At 55.2% G+C, this 21,100-nt stretch overlaps 1 protein-coding gene across 2 annotated transcripts; it reads left to right on the top strand.

Moving 5' to 3' along the window:
• Positions 1–252: 252 nt before the first annotated feature.
• On the top strand, positions 253–19,235 carry SLC5A9 (solute carrier family 5 member 9). 2 transcript variants are annotated; one of them, XM_060142605.1, is made up of 15 exons: positions 253–414; positions 2,398–2,469; positions 5,210–5,314; positions 5,445–5,507; positions 5,602–5,766; positions 7,132–7,237; positions 8,074–8,154; positions 8,484–8,689; positions 8,864–8,999; positions 9,828–9,935; positions 12,511–12,661; positions 14,194–14,362; positions 15,692–15,907; positions 18,286–18,445; positions 19,027–19,235. In XM_060142605.1, exons 1-15 carry the CDS (start codon positions 253–255, stop codon positions 19,233–19,235), a joined length of 2,109 nt encoding a protein of 702 aa, XP_059998588.1. The 2 variants fall into 2 exon arrangements, with proteins under 2 accessions (XP_059998588.1, XP_059998589.1); XM_060142606.1 differs by lacking the exon at positions 5,445–5,507.
• The last annotated feature ends 1,865 nt before the right edge of the window (positions 19,236–21,100 follow it).

Here is a 21,100-nt window from a genome sequence, read left to right as displayed (position 1 = left end):
CACGCGTGCACGTGTACATGTGCATGTGTGTGTGAGTGTGCAACTGTGTGTGTAGTGGGGTCAGGGAAAGGGAGGGAGGCCTGCAGAAGACGGAGCTGGCAGTAAGGGGAAAAGGCGGGCCAGGACTTTATGTGCCAATGGGGCTCAGAGCTTTCTCATTGGCCAGTGGCGCTTGGGGCTGTTTAATCATTAAAGGAAAGGAATGAAACCAGGAGTGCCTCAAAGTCCAGCCTGGTGGTGGCTGACTAGTAGATGAGCGTGGAGCTGGCAGCAATGGGGCCTGGAGCTTCGGGAAATGGGGTCAGCACTGCGACAGTTCCACGCTCAGCACCGGGTCCTGGAGGCAGCCTGCATGCCTACGACATCGCGGTCCTGGTCGTCTACTTTGTCTTTGTCATTGGCGTGGGGATCTGGGTGAGTAGCTCGGAGGTTGGGGGTGGGCAGGGGAGGCAAAGGCAGGCTCTCTTCGATGGCTGGTCATGGAGCTGGGGGCAGGGGTGGGCAGAAGGAAAGGGTGTCCAGGAAGCACAGGGGCTGATGTGGAAGGACCTTAAGGGATCATCCTCTCCAACCCCTCCATTTTAGAGATGGGCAACTGAGGCCCAGAGAGGGGTGTGACCTGCCAGAGCTCACACAGCGAGTCCCCATCTCCCGCCCGACTCCCTGTCCCTGTGCATCTGCTCCTTTGGCCCCACGCATCCCTGGCCTCCCCGCATCCCATTCCTGCCCTCTTCCACATGCCAGCATCCCCAGCTATGCGAATGCTTGACTCCTGGACCCACCACACCTTCCACCAGATGGTGCCTTGGCAAGGAACCGTGCTTTCTAAAGGAGCTGGGCTGCGCCAGGCAGATCCCAACATGCTTCTGTTCTCCACTGCTCACCAGAGCCTCAATGCCCTGGACGGGCGCCAGGCTTGGAGGTCGGGGAGCTCTGAGTTCAGATGTCAACTCCAACAGGTAGGGCCGCATGGCCCTGGGAACATACGGAGCCTTAGTTTTCTTATCTGGACAATGAGAGTATAAAGGTCTATGAGGTAAAGTGACCCTGGCCATTTAGGAGCGTGACACATTTAAGGACCTGGCACAGCGCCCAGCACACAGCCTGCAGCAGTAAATGACCGCCGTTATCTCTGCAGCATTCGAGGGAAACGCCAGCGCCTCTAGACTCCACTGTGAGGCAGAGAGTGCTTGGAGCCCCAGGTGGTCACTTATGAGGCTGTGGCAAGGTCAAGAACCATCTCTGGCCTCAGTCTCCCCATCCGTAAAGTGGGATGAACTGTCCCTGCTTCCCAGGGTGTGTGAGGAAGAGATGGGCAAACAGAGGCTCGCTGGCTCCCGGGAGGTGGACAGCCATGCAAAGCAGAAACTCCCCTGTGACTTTGGACAAGTTGCTTCCCATTAGACGACCTCCATTTCCCCACCTGTAACGTAACTTATTTCTGTTCATCTGTCCTCCCCAAGGACCAGAGGTGGCACAGGAAAGTCCAAGCAAAGTCTTGACAAGCAGCGAGCCCTGCACACCAGTCGTGCCCTAGTGACTAACCTGTCGCTTTCTCTTGGGGGAAGAGAAGCTTCTTTCAACTTCCCTCTCCCTTCCCCTCCTTCAGGTATTTCTCTTGTCTGCAGACCCGATCAGATGCCTGGCTTCAGCATCCAATAAGGGCTTTAACCGGCTGCCCTGTACTCACCCCCTGCATCCGAGAGAAAGTTCTTTCATCCCCCACCCCCTTTCAGTCTTCAGAGTAATTCCTCAAATAGGCCACTACTGACCACCTCCCAGTGCAGGAGGGGGTTTGCGCCAGGGTCATGGGTGGACCTCAGTGGTGCGGTCTGACATCAGGCCGGAGCAGGAGACGCCCCCAGAAGAGTCCTGCCTCTGTCTGGGGACCGAGTGCTTTGCAACCTCCCAGTCCCCCGAGTGGGAGTCCGGCTGGGCAGAGGGGACAAGGCAGTCTCCCTGCCACGGTAGCCTGCGGATGAGACCCCAACTCATTTCCTGAAGCTACGTTTGGACAGGGACGGGGGAGCAGGATAGGACAAAAGAGTGCACAATGGCAATAATCTGTGCACATGAACAGCACCGTACATTCATGAGGGCATTTCACTCACACACACACACACACACACACACACACACACACACACACACACATACAAACACACACCCCATTAGCTCCTTTGTTCTTCACACCAGCCCTGGGTGATGAGCAGGGAGGCCCAGAGAGGGGAGCTGACGCCCCCAAAGCCACGTAGCTTAAAGATGGAGAACGCTTCAGCCGCAGTTCCCACCCCCTGTGTTCCCACAGTGCCTGCCTCGACGGGCAGGGAATCTGGGGCAGAGGGCAGAGCCTGGGGGAGGCTCGGGAAATCCTCACTCTTGCCATTTCCTTTCCAGTCGTCCATCCGTGCCAGCCGAGGGACCATTGGCGGCTACTTCCTGGCGGGAAGGTCCATAAGCTGGTGGCCAGTGAGTCGACCCTCCTCCCGCCCCTCCCCCCATGTCCCAGCTCCCACCTCACCTACTCCTGCCTGGACCAAGGCTACAGCCCCCAAGGGGGTTCCTGGCTCTGGGCTCCTTCTCTCTGGTCCAGAGGCACCAGGCAACCTGAGAGACCTTGCAAACCCTCAGCTGGGACCTGCGTGCCCTGGGCGCCTCCTAAGTGTGGGTCCCACGCCGGCCACTGGACCTACAGAGCCCACGCAGAGTGTTTCCGTCCCAGAGGAGCTCAAGGCTGGGCGGGGCAGACAGACTCCTAAACAACCTGATGGCTGCGGAGCTGGAGGGCAGCGTGGGGCCTGCGAATGTCTGGGGGAGGACTCGAACCTCCAGACAGTGCAAGTGGGATTAGGAAAGGTTTTCTCGGGAAAGTGACACATAAATACTAAAGAGCAGTTAAGTGAGGGAAATCCTAGAGGCAAAATCCCACCCCCCACGGGAACTGGTCTTTTGAACCCCAGTCCCTCCCATCAGGCCTCCCCACTTGTTCCTTTTGGTCCTCAAAGCTAACTTCCTCTTCCTGAAATAGGACGGAGGGAGGTGAGGCCTGCTTCCAAACTAACAGCGGAGTCCTCAGCCCCAGGGGCCACTGAAGCTGGCACAAGCCCAGGCACGCACACCTCACACGTGGCGTGTGAGTGCACACACGCACACGCACCCACACACCACTGGCCCTCTGCACGTCCCTGTCTTTGTTCTCGCCACCCTCGCTGCCCACCGCTGGCGACAGACTCACCAAAGAGCAGAGGAACCCAGGAAGCCTGCAGGGTTCTCTGGAAGGTTCAGGTGTCTGGGACAGGGAGAGGTGAGGAGAAAAGGAGCATGACAGGGCTTCCCTGGTGGCACCGTGGTTGAAAGCCCACCTGCCAATGCAGGGGACACGGGTTCGTGCCCCGGTCCGGGAAGATCCCACACGCCGCGGAGCGGCTGTGCCCGTGAGCCATGTGCTCCGCACATGGGAGCCTGTGCTCCGCAACGGGAGAGGCCACAACAGTGAGAGGCCCGTGTACCGCAAAAAAAAAAAAAAGAAAAAGGAGCATGGCAGACTCCCCCGGGATGCAGGGGGCTGTGGGCCTGGCAGCTCACAGGGATGGGGACAGGCTCGCTGGTGCCGTCAGACACCCCTCATCAGAAGAATGAAAACCCCTCGGAGGCCTTTCTGATCACCTGGTCCCCCCACCCCACCCCCAAATCACAGCCCTGGAAACGAGTCATTGGGAGGCACAGAACTGGGACAGGTCAGGTCTCCTCTGGTCCATCCAGGAGAACCAGTAGGGGGCCGGCCTGGACGGTCAGTCCTGCGGAGAGCAGAGCTCTGGGGTGTGAGGAAACCCGAGGCCTCCGAGCAGGAGGGGGTGCCCCAGAGATGGTGACAGAGCGGGACGTGGGCCTGTGCACGTGGGAGAGAGGACGTGGCGGTGCCCTCGCCAGGGGGACGGGGCTGTGAGCTGAGCCGCCTACACTGAGAGCTCTCTTCTGTGACTGAGTGATCCAGCCCAGCCTGCAGCATCCCCAGGACCCCCTAAGAGAGGGAGGGAGTGGTTGTGTGCACGTGTTGTGTGCACGCGGGGGCAGGGGTGTGGCTGAAAGTCCACAGGAACATCAGGCCTATTGTTATCTCTGTGCCTTTGCACTGTGCTGCCTCTTCTCTGAATGTCCCGGCGCTTTCCCTTCTTCTCACTTTCTACTGCCCAGCCCCACAATTTTATTAAGGTGACACAGGGTACAAGACTGGCTCTTCCCCTCCAGCTCCCATCTAACAACAACAGATAACACTAATGAACACTTACTAAGACCTAGCGCCCTTCAAGCAGTGATTACAGGAGGCAGATGGCCGGAGTTGCAATCCTCATTTCGACTCTCACTTATCAGTTCTGGAACTTGAGCGAGTTATTTGCCTGTGCCTCAGTTTCCCCGAGTAGAATGGGGATAATGGCAGAACTCTCTTCGTGGGGTTGTCGTGAGGAGTTGGTGAGTTAATATATTTAGAACGGAAGCAGGCACTTGGCCATGCCGTTCGAGTACTGACGGCTGTGACTGTGGACATCATCTATCTAACTGGCATTGCCTCCTGTTGCCTCAGAGTAGCTGGCTGCCTCCTGGAGAAAAATTAACTGGGGGGGTGGCCTGGGCTGTGCTCAACCCCGTGGCTCCTCCCACTGCCTGGCCCTGCCCTGGGACCTGCCAGAACCGGGTGGCAGAGGGCCTCCCCCATCCCTCTCGTGGGGGACTCCTCTTCTCCCTTCAGCTTCCTTCTCTCTGGAGGCCCTTAGATCCATGGCCCCAGAGCAGAGCTTTATCTTCCCTACATGGACCCTGCTTCCGATGGCTTTTCTTCTTTCCCACTTTGCCTCTCCCTCACTGGGTGGCCTGGAGCCAGTGACTTCACTTCTCCTAACATTAACTCCTTCCTTTGTAAAGTGGAAAGATTAATACCCATCCCTCCAAATACTTGTGGAGATTAAGTGTATTAGTGCCTATAAAATGCCTAGCACATTGCCTGGCATACAGTAAGTGCCTAATAAACGCAGTTCCATTCCTCTTCTCATTGCTCCCCCACTGCATCTCCTCCCTCTCATCTCACGTTCCCTGAGTTCAGGTTCTGCTCTCTCTCTGCCTCTTTCCCGGATCCTGAAGCCCACAGTACTGACTACAGATCGATTCCAATGAAAGCTGACCTCTGACCCTTGGCCCCACTTGTGCCTTGCAGATCGGAGCATCTCTGATGTCCAGCAATGTGGGCAGCGGTTTGTTCATCGGCCTGGCTGGGACAGGGGCCGCTGGAGGCCTTGCTGTGGGTGGCTTTGAGTGGAATGTAAGGAAGTTGGCCTGGAGGATTCTCATGGATAAAGGGGGTCTTAACCCACCCCACCCCACCCCACCCCCAGCCTTAGTGCTAAGAGGAACCTCAGAGGTGCTTGGTGAATCGAGAACCCATTTTACAGATGAGGAAACCAAAGCCTGGAGGACCTCATCAGAGGTCACACAGGACTGAGATCAGGCCTCTGGTCCCTTACCTCCCTGCCCAGGGCTCTCCTCTGCACAGACCACTCCTCCATCTGCATCTAGGACGTGGATCCCTTTTTCTCCCCACTCTCCCAGGCAACCTGGCTGCTTCTGGCCCTCGGCTGGATCTTCGTCCCCGTGTACATCGCAGCCGGTGTGGTCACAATGCCGCAGTACCTGAAGAAGCGATTCGGGGGCCAGAGGATCCAGGTGTATATGTCAGTCCTTTCTCTCATCCTCTACATCTTCACCAAGATTTCAGTGAGTACCTGTTCCCGTGTGGCCATCACGTCTCTCTGAAAATGCTTAGGAGAGGGCCTAGCTTGTTGCTGGATGGATGAATGCATGGATGGTTAGAAGAGGAAGGATAATAGAAAGGGAGGATAAATCCACACCCCTGGGCTTCCCTGGTGGCTCAGTGGTTGGGAGTCCGCCTGCCGATGCAGGGGACACGGGTTTGTGCCCCGGTCTGGGAAGATCCCACATGCCGCGGAGTGGCTGGGCCCGTGAGCCATGGTCGCTGAGCCTGTGCGTCCGGAGCCTGTGCTCCGCAACGGGAGAGGCCACAACAGTGAGAGGCCCACGTACCCAAAAAAAAAAAAAAAAAAAAATCCACACCCCTTCCTCACATGCTCCCCCTCAGCAGTAGGGTAATTAGAGATGAATGATAGATGTTTGTTGAGTGAATGAGAGTCCCTCTATCCAAAGAAGTCACAATCTAGAATTCGTTCACTCATTTATCTTGCCATTAATTGATTCTTCATTCAGCACGAAGGATTAATTGCCTAGAATGTTACCATTAGAAAGGGCCTATTCTTCCTCTGTTGACCTAAACTCAGGAGACAAACCCAGGTCAAACGATTTGCCCAGGTCCACACAGAGCACTAGCTCTGGGGCTGGAACTAACGTTTGGGTTCTGTGGCCCAGCTGAGGCCTCCTGAGGCTTTGTCACGTAGTAGCCCTTGTCATGGGTCACAAAACACTCATGTAAAGGGACCAGCAAGCATGCCCTGAAGGGAACTGAATCATTCGGGTTTGCCAGGTCCAGGGCTGGAAACATTACAGCCTCTTGTTCCATCAATGCTTGTAAATAACCCTAAATCAGTTCAGGCAAAGGCTGCGACCCCATGTCCTCCAATAAACCCAAACATATGGGTGTCCAGGACCTGTGTCATCTGCACTGGGGCGCCTGCCCGTCAGGTCAGCCGCGGGCCCATCTGGCAGCTGAGTGGGCCGGTGCTCCTTCAGGGAGCCGTCAGGGAGCCCCTAGGTTCCCACCTTCTCCCCCAGTGGCCTCTTCCCCCACCCCCCGACCCCAGCTCCTGCCTCACTTCCTCAGTGTGCCGCTTCACCCCTTCCCCGCCAGCATATGACCTTGGCAGTGTTGCCGGATCACACGGTTCTCAGGCTCAGAGCTGTCCGCGGTGCTCCTCTGCTTCACAGTCTCCACGGCGCCTCAGGGTTTGTAGGCCAAGCTCATCCTCCTGAGCACGGCACGTAAGGCTCATCTTCATCGCACCATGAGGGCCGACAGCACCTGGTATTGCTGAGCAGGAAGGTGACGTACACTGGTGACCACACAGAGGGCCTTGGGTGACCTGGACTCCTGGGTCGCTGTCTCTGCAGACTGACATCTTCTCTGGAGCCCTCTTCATCCAGATGGCCTTGGGCTGGAACCTTTACCTCTCCACTGTGATCCTGCTGGTGGTGACGGCCGTCTATACCATCACAGGTAGGGCCGAGGGGAGGTCACGTCCGGTGCAGGTGCCAGGAGCAGAGACAGGGATAGGTGGAGAGGGAAGCGCCGGATGACAGGGACGCAGAGGTCCAGGGAGGACAGAGTGAAAACTGACGGGGAGAGAGAGAAAGAGAAACTGGAGGGAACAGAGAGAGAGGCAGACAGAGATGCAGAGTCAGAGGAAAAGGCGGAAAGACTCAGTGCATCACAGACACTGTGCACGTGGGAAAGAGAAAAGGGGAGACAGGAAGGGCAGAAACAGGAGGAAACAGAGCCATCCCGAGAGAGAACCAGGGAAGGAGATACAGAGGAAGACCGACAGCAGGGAATAGGGTGGAGGTCGGGGGACTGTGACCCGGGCTAGAGTCACCACGGGCTGCTCCAGACAAGAGCCACAAGCATGCCTTCTCCCGTCTCCTGCAGAGCCCCTCACAGAGGCCTGGGCTCCCGGGACACAGGCTCCGGCAGACTTCCTCCTGGCTGAGGGGGCCTGGAAAGATGGGGGAGCTTAACTGGGCATTGGGGTGGGGAGGGAGGCAGGCCTCCCGGTGGAGCTAACAGCGCAGGAAAGGAAAAGACTTGGGATATTACCAAACAACAGCCAGAGGCCGTCGGGACAGAAGGAGAGGGACCTGAGGGCCTGTGGCTGTACCAGCCTCCGCCTTCTGGGCGGGCCCATGCAGCACGAGGGGCGGGGAAGGCAGTGGCCAGAGTCCATCCGCTGAGGGCTCCCTGTGTTCTCTGGTCTCCCCAGTGCGGCCCAGCACAGGGCGGGCACCCTGAGAGGAACCCCCTGCTGGTGCTGATGAACCCTCTCCTTGGGTCCCCAGGGGGCCTCACGGCCGTGATCTACACAGACACTCTGCAGACGGTGATCATGGTGGGGGGAGCCCTGGTCCTCATGTTTCTGGGTAAGGAAGAGTCCTGAATACATCCCACCCTCCCCTGTCAACTCCTCTCTGATCTCTCTCTGGCTGTCACCACCACCACGGTCTGATCAGAACTTTGCAGAGCACAGAGCCATGTCCCGGCTCCAGGCCAGGGCACCCCAAGAGCAGGATTCTCTCTACTCCACAACAGGGGTCTTGAGCCTGAGTGCCACTCCGTCTCTCATTCCCAAGTCCCATACGAGTTCCGAGCTCAGGGGTCCCACACACGACTGGGATCCAGCGAGCTGGGGCATGTGACAGACCCAGTGGGGCCTCAGGGCTGTTTCACTCGCAGTGGTCTCTCCCTGCAGGCTTTCAAGAGGTGGGCTGGTACCCAGGCCTGGAGCAGAGGTACAGGCAGGCCATTCCTAATGTCACAGTCCCCAACACCACCTGTCACCTCCCCCGGCCCGACGCCTTCCACATGCTCCGGGACCCTGTGAGCGGGGACATCCCTTGGCCAGGCCTCATTTTCGGGCTCACGGTGCTGGCCACGTGGTGCTGGTGCACCGACCAGGTGATGCCCTGACCAAGCTTGGCCCAGCCCACCACAAACTGGGCATGTGGGTGCACAGAGGGCTGGGACCGGTTGGGGAACAGGTATGGGGCACCGTCCCCACGCTGGGGCTCGCAGGAGCCGAGCGGAACCCGAGCAGGCCCGACTGGCGCTCGGGCGCTGCTGTCTTTTCAGGTCATTGTGCAGAGGTCTCTCTCCGCCAAGAGTCTATCCCACGCCAAGGGGGGCTCCGTGCTGGGGGGCTACCTGAAGATCCTTCCCATGTTCTTTATCGTCATGCCTGGCATGATCAGCCGGGCCCTGTACCCAGGTAAGAGCTAGTCTCCCTCCGGGCAAAGTTGGCCCAGAGCAAGGGCCACACACTTTCTATGAAGAACACATAGTAAGGGCTTCCCTGGCTGCGCAGTGGTTAAGAATCTGCCTGCCAATGCAGGGGACACGGGTTCGAGCCCTGGTCTGGGAAGATCCCACATGCCACCGAGCAACTAAGCCCGTGCGCCACAATTACTGAACCCGTGAGCCACAGCTACTGAGCCCGCGTGCCACAACTACTGAAGCCCACGCGCCTAGAGGCCGTGCTCTGCAACAGGAGAAGCCACCACAATGAGAAGCTCACGCACCGCAACGAAGATTAGCCCCTGCTCACCCGCAACTAAAAAGAAAGCCTGCGCGCAGCAACGAAGACCAAACGCAGCCAAAGATAAATAAATAAATAAATGTATATTAAAAAAAAGAACACATAGTAAGTTCGTTAGGCTTTGTGGGCCAAACATACAGTATGTGTATCAGTAGAAGAAATTTGTATCCGAATGTCATTTTAACGTCCTGCTTTCTCTCTATAAAGGAAAGACCAATTGAGGCATTCATGGTCCCTTGCAAGGATATTTGCCTTTTATTAAGATATAAGGCCTAAAACCCAGAGGGGTCTATCAGGTTTTGCAGGGTAGTATGTGGTTGAGAAGTCTACCAGACATTCCGAAATCCCAGGACCCAACCTCCACCTGCCCTTTGACCCTCTAGACGCTGACTCCCTCCACTCACCAGTGAACACTTTCCTATGGGGTCAGAAAGCAGGTACTGGGCCAGCCAGAGAAGGCACGGGATGGTTTAGCTCTGACTGCCATCACTTCTTCTGCAGATGAAGTGGGCTGCGTGGACCCTGACATCTGCCAAAGAATCTGCGGGGCCCGCGTGGGATGTTCCAACATTGCCTACCCCAAGCTGGTCATGGCTCTCATGCCCATGGGTAAGTCCCATCCCCCCACACCACGCTGCACACCAGCTTTCCAGCCTCATCCCACCCCCACTGCCCAAGAGGGATCGCATTAGGATGGTCGTAGATGGGAAGAGAAAATGAAAACATTCACCTCCGCACCCCCATTCCTAATACACACACACACACACACACACACACACACACACACACACTTTTCACAAGCATCTGTAGGGCACTACTCTGTGCCCTGGCTCTGGACATACAGAGATAAAAGGCAGGCCCCTGCTCTCGAGCTCAATGCAGTCTGCAGGGTACCCAAGCAGAAGGCACAATACAGTGGAACCAGTGTGGGGACACGGTGGGGCTGAGGGAGCCCTAAGGAGGCACCTGACCCACTTTGGAGGAATGTGGAGGAAGATTTCCCAGAGGAGAGGAAATGGAGCTGAGTGCTGGGGAGCATCTCAGGCAGACAAAGGCGGAGGGGCGTGGGAAATGTCGTTCCAGGGATAAGGGCCCGTATGTGCAAAGGCCCAGGTATGAGAGAGTGTCAAGTCTGAACTGAAAGTCGCCAGTGTGAGCTCAGATGCAGCAGGAATGAAGACCACCTTCGTGGGGAGGACTTGGTGGCCACGCCCCACTGTGCAGCGTGACCTTTACTCTGAGGGCAGTGGAGGGTCACTGGGGGTTTCAGGCCAGCGTGCATGACTGGATGTGTGCTTCAGAAGGATCACTCTGCACGGAGAGCTCAGCTTAGGGGGAGGCAGGGAGATAGGTCCTGAGGGATTTTCAGTGGTCAAGGCAGTAGTGGCGGCTTGGACCAGGTCAGTGTCTTTAGGGATGGACAGAAAGGGTTTAGATGATATTTGTGAGATAGAATTGGCAGGACTTGATGACTGATTGTGTTTGAGGGACAAGAAAGACAGAGGGGTCCAAACAGGGCTTGCAGGTCTTGAGTTTACAATGATATTGAGACTGGGGACATAGAAAGAAAGGCAGGTTTATGGAGGGAAATTGAGTTATTCCCTCCCTCCAGTGGAACAAGAAATGAATCAAAGAAATAGTGGAGATGGTGGTGGAGGCCCAGTTAGGACAGAGCAGCCAGAGAGGGACTGGCTGAGGGAGGTGGGGTAGGAGGGAGGCAGAGGAAGGGTCCAGAGTAACTTGAGCATATCATATCATTAACCAAAGGAAGAAGCAGGGGCCCCAGAGGAAGACGCTGGCCTAGATCTGGGACACTTGGAGTCATCCAGGGAGGCGTGCAGGAGGCGGTTAAATATTTGGACTGAGGGGAAAGAGGACTGAGGTGGGGCTGGCCAGGGAGTTGTGTTTCTAGATGCTTCCTCATCAGAATCATAGAGACTTGAGATACCAGTGGGCCCCGCCCTCCCTTGTTACAGGTTGAATACAGGCCCAGAAAGGGTCAGAACTAGTCCAAAGATCACACAGCTAGTTCCTTGCAGAACCAGGAAACAAACCCATGGCTTCTGCCTGTGGAAAACAGTATGGAGGTTTCTCAAAAAACTGAAAGTATAACTACCATAAGACCCAGCAATGCCACTCCTGTGAGTATAGATATAAAAAAAACCCCAAAAACACTAATTCAAAAAGATACACGCACCCCAATGTTTATAGCAGCACTATTTATAATTGCCAAGATATGGAAGTAACCTAAGTGTCCGTCAACAGATGAATGAATAAAGATGGTGTATATATACACAATGGAGTATTACTCAGCCATAAAAAGAATGAAATTTTGCTATTTGCAGCAACGTGGATGGACTTGGAGGGCATTATGTTAAATGAAATAAGTCAGACAGAGAAAGACAAATACTATATAATATCACTTATATGTGGACTCTAAAAAACCCGACAAACTAGTGAATATTACAAAAAAAGAAGCAGACTCAGATATAGGGAAGGAACTAGTGGTTCCTGGAGGGGGAGGACATTGGGGTAGGGGACTGAAAGACACAAGTTATTGAGTGTAAGATAGGCTCAAAGATGTACTGTAGAAAATGGGGAATATGGCCAACGTGTTGTAGTAACTGAAAATGGAAAGTAACCTTTAAAATTTGTATTAAAAATTAAAATAATTAATTAATTAATTAAAATAAAACCTTCAAAAAGTTCCAGGGATTCTGCCTCCCAAGCTGGGGCTTTAGCCTGGTATCATAGCATCATTGAAAAAGGTTCAAAACACTGAAAAAAAACACTCAATAATTAATAGTCACCCTCCTCCCTACCAGGGCCCACTAACCAAGTGTCTACAAGGTTTAAAACCCAGACCGAGATGTCCAGTCTGCAGAGAACCTTAAAGATCAGCTAGTCTCACATCCCTTAATAGTGCAGATGAGGAAACTGAGGCTCAGGGGGGACAGATGACTCGGCCAAGGCCACAGGGGGCGGCAGAGGTAGAGTGTGGCCAGAGCCCGGCCCCTAGTGCTATGGGTCTCAGGATTCCTGGTTGGGCACCTCATTCAACACCGTCCCCATCCCTTTCCCTCCCCTAAACTCGTGCTTCTGCTGGATGCTGGCAGCCTCCATGGTTGCTGGCAGAGCTGGCCTTCACGGGCCAGCTGTCCACAGAGACCTCATCTCTCCCCAGGTCTGCGGGGCCTGATGATCGCAGTGATCATGGCCGCCCTCATGAGCTCACTCACCTCCATCTTCAACAGCAGCAGTACCCTGTTTGCCATTGACGTGTGGCAGCACTTCCGCAGACAGGCAACAGAGCAGGAGCTGATGGTGGTGGGCAGGTGCGCTGGCCCATCCTTCCGGAGCACCCCCTCCCTGTAGGCAAAACCCCTCTCCCCTCTCCTCCCTGCCCTGGGTTACCCCAAGGAGATGCGGCTGGGTCTGGGCCCTGCACTGGCAGTCAGAGCCCCTGGTTCCTAGCGCCAACTTTCTACAGGACCTCAGGTGAGTTCCTCCCCAGCTCTGGACCACTGCCCTCCCTCCAGAATAAGGAGAAAAAAAATCTCTTCCCTGCCTGTTCAATTTTATCTTGGAACTGATCAAAAGGGTAAATGAGAGACGCTGACAAAGCATTGACTCAATGAAAGATGAACTGTATAGATGGAAAGACGTTAGCAAGCAGCTCGCCCCCAGTGTCTTCCAGACCAGCTCTGGATGTCATCCCCGGATAACAGAAAGACTCCTTCAGTCTCACCCCGAGCATGCGTCCTGCATCATACCTTTGTGCTGCTGACACAGGGGCGACTTATATGGTCCTGCCCTGAGGGTGCACACAGTTTAATGAGAAAATCAGAAACATGTAATGCAGTGAGGGGCCCGCATCGATGGAGGTGTTCATAGGAAGGTTGTCTCCAAAGGATGCAGGGCTTTGAACGCTCAGCTGAAATTTGAACTTTATCTCATAGGTATTCATTTTATGCCTTTTCAAAATATACCTTGGTGGCTATTTTTTCTTTTTCTCCCTGGGTTGGGCATTTCTAGTTTGCACAAAGTTAAGAGGCCTTTTCTGAAATCTTTGCTTCATAATTTAAGGCTCTGTAACTCAGGTTTCGGGACTAACGTGTTCATTCTCTACTTGAGTTTAGATAACTTGCTCTTTTCCGTCTCCCTGCCTTTGCATTCACTGTTCCTTCCATCACGATGCCTTCTGCCCACGGCTGCCATGGGTCCCTACGGTCCGCTCCTCTGTGCATCCCAGCCCTACGCACAGGGACTGACCATCAAAGGATCTGAGCGCAGGACAGATTGTACAAAGAGGTGGGGGCTAAGAGGGGAGCGAACGGCAGGTAGCTCCTGCAGTTTAGCTGCTGCTCTAGTGTGGCCTGAGAGAGAGAAAATGGGAGGGAAAGGAGAGAAGAGGACAGGTGTGCAGAATCCTTTTATCTCTTTGCTCACCTGCCAAGTCTTACCGCACCTGATGGCATCAGTCAGTGAGGTTTGGGCACCATCTCCTGGCAATATGCATCATTGCACCCAACACACCCAAGAAAAGTTTTCCAACCAGGGGCCATTTACTCAGGTGGGTGGTGAAGGGGAAAGGAATGGATTTCTTCCCGAAAGCAGATGGGCTACACACTTTCAAAGGGATTTTTAAAATTTGGGGTTTTTTGGATTCTGTAATTCTGATATTCTGGGATTTTAAGAGTCTAACTTTCTGGAATCTTTGCCTTTGTGGTCCTGTCTTCTCTGATTCAGCGACCACGCGTTCCCCTCCTTTCTCCCTTCCTGGTTCCCGTACATCACCTTCACCTGCCCCCCCCCCCCCGCCACGCCGCTCCGAGCGCTCTTCACGTGCCCTGTTCTCTCCTGGCAGAGTGTTTGTGGTGTTGCTCGTCGTCATCAGCATCCTCTGGGTCCCCATCATCCAAAGCTCCAACAGCGGGCAGCTCTTCGACTACATCCAGTCCGTCACCAGCTACCTGGCCCCACCCATCACTGCCCTCTTCCTGCTGGCCATCTTCTGCAAGAGGGTCACAGAGCCTGTGAGTACAGCAGTGCACCTGTCTCTCCGAGAACACCAGAGGGTCAGGAGAGCTAGTCTGTCCATAACCTGGACTTGCCCCCTCCAGGCTTCCATCTCCCCAGCCATAGCATCGGGTCTAGATTTATTCATTCACTCAGCAAACATGAATCAATCCCACTAGGGAGGCTCCAGGGATGCAATGGTTTACAAAGTTCACATAGGTCTGCCGTCACTGGGCCAGCGGGAGGAAAGAGGTTTCGATATGCGATAAGAGCAAAGTGTGATAGCTGCCGTGAGAGCAAAGAGCAGGAACACATAACCTATGGGACGCCTGGGAGGGGGGGTCACAAAGGGACTTGTGAGCTGAGATCTGAAGGATTAATGGGAGAGGAAAGAGTCTTCCCGACATGAGGAACAGTGTGTGTAAAAGCAAGCAGACGGGAAGCTCTCTAACACGGCAGGGCTCTACACGTCGGCAAAATGACAGCAAAGAGGATGATGAAACAAAGTGTGAGCTCACAGGGGTGCCTGCACATGTGCCACTTGTGAAACTGCACGGAAACGTGACAGACCCTGGGAGGGACCAGGAGGGTGACCCTGGTCACTCCCCGGAATAGCCTAGAAAAGACAGGCCCAAATTGCTGGCTGTACCTGGGGGAGGTAAGGAGCATCATGGACGTGATTGTACAGGGGCCACGTGAGAGCCCAGGGTCATCATAAGGGAGATCCTAGAAGCCCCTCCCCCAGTGGAGTAGTTAAGCCAGGCCTCTGCTGGGTCGACTGTTTGCAGAGCTCGAGTCCCCCTGCTGATAACTAGACTGCACGGCAGGACTCGGTTGAATTCTGGAGGTTTCTATTCATTCCAGAATTTTTGAAAATATAAGCCTTCTGACCCTTGTACATGGGGAACAGGTAGAGGTTAGGGTCCAACAGTGCTACAGAGAAGATATAGGACATGCCAGAGCTTTTCTTTAAAAATAAAAAAGGAGGAGTTCTGATTCTGATTTCTGATAACAGAAAGCTGGGGAGGAAGATCCTGGCTTTCCCTGCTGATTACAAAAGCAAATTCCATTCTAGTTGAATATTAAGCACCTACCCTTAGTACTTATTAATTTGCTTATCATTGCATGTGAGTGAGGTCGAGTCACTGCTTCAGTCATTGTTCTGCAGCGCAGCCTAGTCTGACCTTTTCCAATAAACTGCTCTGCCTGCCTTTAGGTTAAGACAAAGCCTCGGCATTCATGGGGAACTTAGGCAGACTTGCAAACGCGGTGGCAAACCAAACCGTGGCTTTTAGCTTCCTGGGGCTTCCCCCTGGATCCCACCCCTGGCCGCCCTCTCTCTGCAGGGAGCCTTTTGGGGCCTCATATTTGGCCTGGTGGTGGGGCTTCTGCGCATGACCCTGGAGTTCTCGTACCCAGCCCCAGCCTGTGGGGAGGCAGATGCGAGGCCGGCCGTGCTGAAAGACTTCCACTACCTCTACTTCGCGCTCCTCCTCTGTGGGCTCACGGCCATCGTCATCGTCACTGTCAGCCTCTGCACAACCCCCATCCCTGAGGAAAAGGCAAGTGGAGTGTTCAGAACAAGGCCCCCCCCCCCCAAATGTTCCCCTACCCACAGTGCCTGGACTTCCACCATCGACTCTTCCTCACTGAGTTGAGATCACAGATGGCTGGGGACGGTGAGCTCCTTGGGCTGTTAATTCCCAAGTGAAAAGTAATTCATTCAATTGGAAAATTACTCAGCGGGCACCTACTCTGTGCCAGGCACTGTACTGGGCTTACAAAGATGAATGGTCCCTGCCAGCAACTGCCCGTGGGGAGCAGGGATGGGGAGTGGGGGAGGAAGACCCCAACACCAACAGTTACTCTCCCAAGAGAAGGTACAGAAGGCCTAAGCTCAAAGGGTGCAGCCGAGGGCAGAGGAGAGGTAGTCACCCCTGGGGAGAGGGGGAGGGTCCCCGACAATGTCACTTGAGTTGGACCTTGAAGAAACAGGTTTATGAGAAAAGAAACAGTCTAGCAGAGTAAGAGCTCGATTGGAAGCCCTCACCGCTCCCACGCCGATGGATTTACCAGTCCTCAGACACCGATGCTCAGTCTTTTGAAAGCTTTTCTCTTTAGAGCAGAAGGGTATTACTTTGCTCAGGCTGCCATAACGAAGTACAACAGGGTGAGTGGCTTAAATGACAGGAATTTATTTCCTCGCAGATCTGGAGGCCAGGAGTCAAGGGGTTGGTCAGGTTGCTTCCTCTGAGGCCTCTCTCCTTAGCTCATAGGTGGCCGTCTTCTCTCTGTCTTCACGTGGTCTTTCCCCTGTGCCTGTCTGTGTCCAAATCTCCTCTTCTAAGAGCACCAGTCATATTGGTGTCCTTAGGGCCCACTCATCAGACCTCATTTAACCTTAATCACCTCTTTAAAGACCCTCTCTCCGAATACAGTTACACTCTGAAGTGCGGGGGTGGGGGTAGGATTTCAACATATGAATTTGGGGGGAACAGTATTCAGCCCGTAAGAGAGCCCATGCCAGAAGTTGGTCCTTGAAACACTGGGTGGAAATAATTAATAACACTCCTTACCTTTAGAGTTCGCAAAATGACCTATACCCTTAGTGTCACGAATTCCTACAAACAAGCAGTGTATTCACAGGTGAACCAAGAGACTGACTTCCCCAGGGGCTCACCCCTGAAGTGGTCTCCCCCACCGCTTGATCCTTCAGTGTCCCCATTGTCTGCTGTCTCATTCCCACACTGAAGTCCTTCCCGGTTAAAAATCCCCTCCCTGGCTCCCGTTCTCCTCCAGGTACAATTGTCTCCCTCTCTGACCCTCAACAGCAAACTTTGTGAAGAGTGGTGTCCATCGCCAGCCTCCACTTCCCCCTCATCTACTCCTCGACCCGCTGAGTCGGCCTGGTGTCCCAGTGCCCTCCAGCATTGCTCACACCAACATTCCCAACAACCTTGTTCCTGGTCACTTCTCCATCTTCATCTCAAGCGAACTCTGAAGAGAACCAGACGCTACTGCCCACATCCTGCATCTTGGAGACCTCTCTTCTGCTCACTGTATATTTTTCTACCCTTCTGGCTGCTCCTCTGTCATCTTCATGGGATTTTCTTCCTGCCCCTTAAATATCATTGTTCCGTAGGGATCCGTGGACGTCTCCACTGTGAGGCCCTCCGGGCTCTTCAAGCTCCTGCTGTGTATGTGTGTGTGTGTGTGTGTGTGTGAATGACCATGCCCCCGTCCCCAGGCTTTCTCTCTCACTCTCTCTCACTCCCACCATCACCAAGCCCAGTCGTCCTCCTGCCGGCTCGAGCTCCATGAGGGGCCCCGCTACCCATCTGAAGGTCCAGGGCCGCCCTGAGAGCCACAGCGGCTGCCTCCAGTCAGTCACCACGGCCTGCAGCTCTCACTCCTCAACCTTGGGGCTGCCCCCCACCCCGTGACCTCAAATGCTCATTGTTTCTGGTTCCACTTTTGCAACTGTCTCCAGGCTGGATCTCATCAGTTCACTCCGAGAGATCTTCCTAAAGCCCAGAACTGAGCCTCTTCCCTCTGCTTCCCGCGTGCGGTGACTCTCCACGGCCTACTAGCTTCACGTAGTCTCAGCTTCTCAGCCTGACCTCGGGAGCTGCTGCTGTGGGCCGCCTGCCTCCCTGTGTCCGGCCTTGCGTCTCCCTGCCCGTGAGCTGCGGGAGGTCAGGGGCCCAGCCTGACCCGCGGTGTTTTCGGCCCCCGGCACGAGCCCTGTATGGAACAGGTGCAGGGAGTTCAGATTTTCCAAGGACGGGGCAGTCGGGCCTCAGAGGCAGACCTCGTCCCCTATGCTCCTTGCTTGTTCTCCTCGCTGCTCTGCCGGCCTCCCGGGAAGGGGTGTCCTCTCTTTCTACAGCCCGACTTCCTTCCAAAGGTCCCTGAGCCGAGGCTGTTTGCTCTCCTCCAGCTCGCTCGCCTGACGTGGTGGACACGGCACGGTCCTCACTCTGAGCTGAAGAGGGAGGCGCGGGAGAGCACAGCAGGGACAGCGGACATGCCATCTGGGGAGGGTCCTACAGGGGCCAGAGGGACAGAGAACCCCAGGCACGGCCAGGAACAGCCTGCAGGTAGGCTGAGGGCACATGGGGGGAGCAGTGGGGATGGACACCAGGTCATGGGTCCCAAAGACCCCATCAGGGGGGTCACTGGGGATGGGGTCTCTAAGGGATTCCCCAAAATATCACCCCTCCTCCCTTCCCAGATGGCTATGAAACGAGTAAGGCAGATGAGAGCTGAACTATTGCCCTCATTACTGATAAAGCACAGCACGAGGATTTGGTTTATATCACTGTGAAGTGCGCTTCCTCACGCTGAGCCGCTCGGTCCTCAGGCGGGGCACGCGCTCCGAACTGGGTTGAACTGTGTTCGTTATCCTCGCCCCTTAACACCCCTCTCCCTGCAACACGGGGATGCTTCCGCTAGATGACGGTTTGGGGGTTCAGCGTGGCACCCCAGCTCAGCGCCCAGCCTGCGGCTTGCACCCGGGCTAAGCTGACTGTTCCCCCTGCCTCTGCCCCCTTCCGTGCGCCTCATTCCTTTCTTGGGTTTTTCACCATCTCTGTCCCGGCCCTGCTCTCTCGTCATCTCCTTTCTCCAAGCTCGCCCTGCCGCCCCCCTGCCTTCCTCCCCTCTGACTTCTGTCCCTCAGCCCCACGCAGGTCCTGGGGACAGCTGCTCTGGGGCTGGCTGTGTGGGCTCTCGCGGGCCCCGGAGCAAGCGCTGAGCCCCGCGGAGAAGGCCGCGCTGGAGCAGAAACTGACCAGCATCGAGGAGGAGCCGCTCTGGAGAAGCGTCTGCAACATCAACGCCGTCCTCCTGCTGGCCGTCAACATCTTCCTCTGGGGCTACTTTGCGTGACTCTGCAGGCCTGGTATCAGCCACGGCAGGTTAAACACAGCCACGCCCGGCCGGCCGGAGACAGGCTCCCTTCCCACCTCGCTGTCCACACTGAGCCCTCAGAGGCTGAGACTGCAGGAACCCCCAAAGAGCACCCCATCCAGCCAGTACACTGAAGGGTGGAGCCAGGAGGCGCAGAGAGGGCGCTGGGTCTGCTCAGGCCACACAGCAGGACTCGCACTGGGTCGCCTGACTCCAACTCTTGTCCACTACAGTACCTTTCACTCCTACCTCAAAAACACTATTTCTGGCTTCTAGTGAGTCTGTCCAGGAGCTTGTACTCTACATGTGTCATGAGGTCAAAAAAGTGGAAGATACAAGAAAAAGAGTGGCAAGAAAGTTGCAAAAATCCTCATGCATCTTTGCTCACCCATTTCCCTTCCTTGTCCCCTTTCTCCCTCCTTTACTCTCTGGCTCCCAATCCCCGGTCACCTATTTCCAGTGAGAATCTCCCCAGCAAGGCCTTATACTTTCACTGGTGGCTCCGCACTGGTGGCTGTCAGACCCGAAGGAGCGAGGGACCAGGGACCAGGGTGGAGGGTAAACATGGTGGCAGATGGCATTTGGGCAGGGAGCTCTCCTTGACACCACTCAAATCTGCCTCTTCCTACCCTCACATCCAAACATGCACCAAGACTCCGGGCCTCGAGGAACTTAGAGGCCAGCTGGAAAGACATGACTTGTTGGAGACAAGAGGAATCAGGACGGGCTGCTGGGTGCTATGAGCAAGCCCTGCGGAGGGGCAGCGCGGACCGCCTAGGAGGCCCCACAGCTGCGCCTGTGCCCCCTCCCTCTGCCTGCCAGGCATCTGGCTACTCTGGAAAACACCATGACCCTGCCTGGGTGCCCCTCCTCTAGGAAGCTGCCCGATGCCCACAACTGGATCAAAAAGTCCCATTCCTGCTCACACAGCCTCTGGACCTGCTTCTGCGGCAGCAACGATCACTGCGCTGTGAGGTTTGCCTCCCGGACCAGACTGAGCACTCCAAGGGGTAGGGACCAAGGACCGCATCCCAAGTGACTTTGTACCCAGAAAGTAACAGGTGTTGCCTTGGTAACAGGAAACGTTGAATTGGTAATTCTCCAAAGTCCTGGTAGGCTTTGCACTACAGCTGGCTGGCTGGTGAGCTTGGGAACCAGTGGTGGGGAGGAATCTCCTTCAGTCGGAGTTTACACGCTGAGCCTCAGATGTCTGGAACAAAACCACAGCTTCGTCCCATTGCCGAAGTCATCCGTGAGAACATCCCTTCCTTTTTCTATCTTCCTGTCCAGGCTGTCCCTACTCTCATGGGACCCTCTTTAATGCTGCCTTGGGTCATCACTTTATGCTAATTACTCATCATAATTGAATACAAATAAAATTTTTGTTTTGAGGGTTTAAATACATCTGAGTCTATGAATACCTCCTATTGCTGCTGTCCCCTCCACATTTCTCCACTGACCTTTTCTTGTTCTGTGCCACCTCACATGGCTGTGCAGTCCTCACTGTTTCCCAGTGACCCTTAATGCGAACGCAGCTATTTCCCCCAAACCATCTACATAAGGCTTTTTTTTTTTGCGGTACGTGGGCCTCTTACTGTTGTGGCCTCTCCCGTTGCGGAGCACAGGCTCTGGACGCGCAGGCTCAGCGGCCATGGCTCACGGGCCCAGCCTTTCCGCGGCACGTGGGATCTTCCCGGACCGGGGCACGAACCCGCGTCCCCTGCATTGGCAGGCGGACTCTCAACCACTGAGCCACCAGGGAAGCCCTACATAAGGCATTTGTGTGCAACCGATTATTCTGAAGGTCTGGGGAGGGGAAGAATTGTAAACCACAGAAGCACAGG

This window comes from Lagenorhynchus albirostris, chromosome 2 (assembly GCF_949774975.1).
Source record: "Lagenorhynchus albirostris chromosome 2, mLagAlb1.1, whole genome shotgun sequence".
In the NCBI taxonomy this organism is placed as follows: Eukaryota; Metazoa; Chordata; class Mammalia; order Artiodactyla; family Delphinidae; genus Lagenorhynchus; species Lagenorhynchus albirostris.
Note: the sequence above shows the minus strand (reverse complement) of the source record. Positions and strands in the feature narration are given on the sequence as shown.

Bases quoted from the DNA above. Each gene is read 5' to 3' on its own strand.
- SLC5A9 (XM_060142605.1), top strand. From the start codon at position 253: ATGAGCGTGGAGCTGGCAGCAATGGGGCCTGGAGCTTCGGGAAATGGG. The intron at 5,767-7,131 runs GTGAGTACCTGT...CTGTCTCTGCAG, and splicing joins ACATCTTCACCAAGATTTCA to ACTGACATCTTCTCTGGAGC. The intron at 8,155-8,483 runs GTAAGGAAGAGT...CTCTCCCTGCAG, and splicing joins CCTGGTCCTCATGTTTCTGG to GCTTTCAAGAGGTGGGCTGG.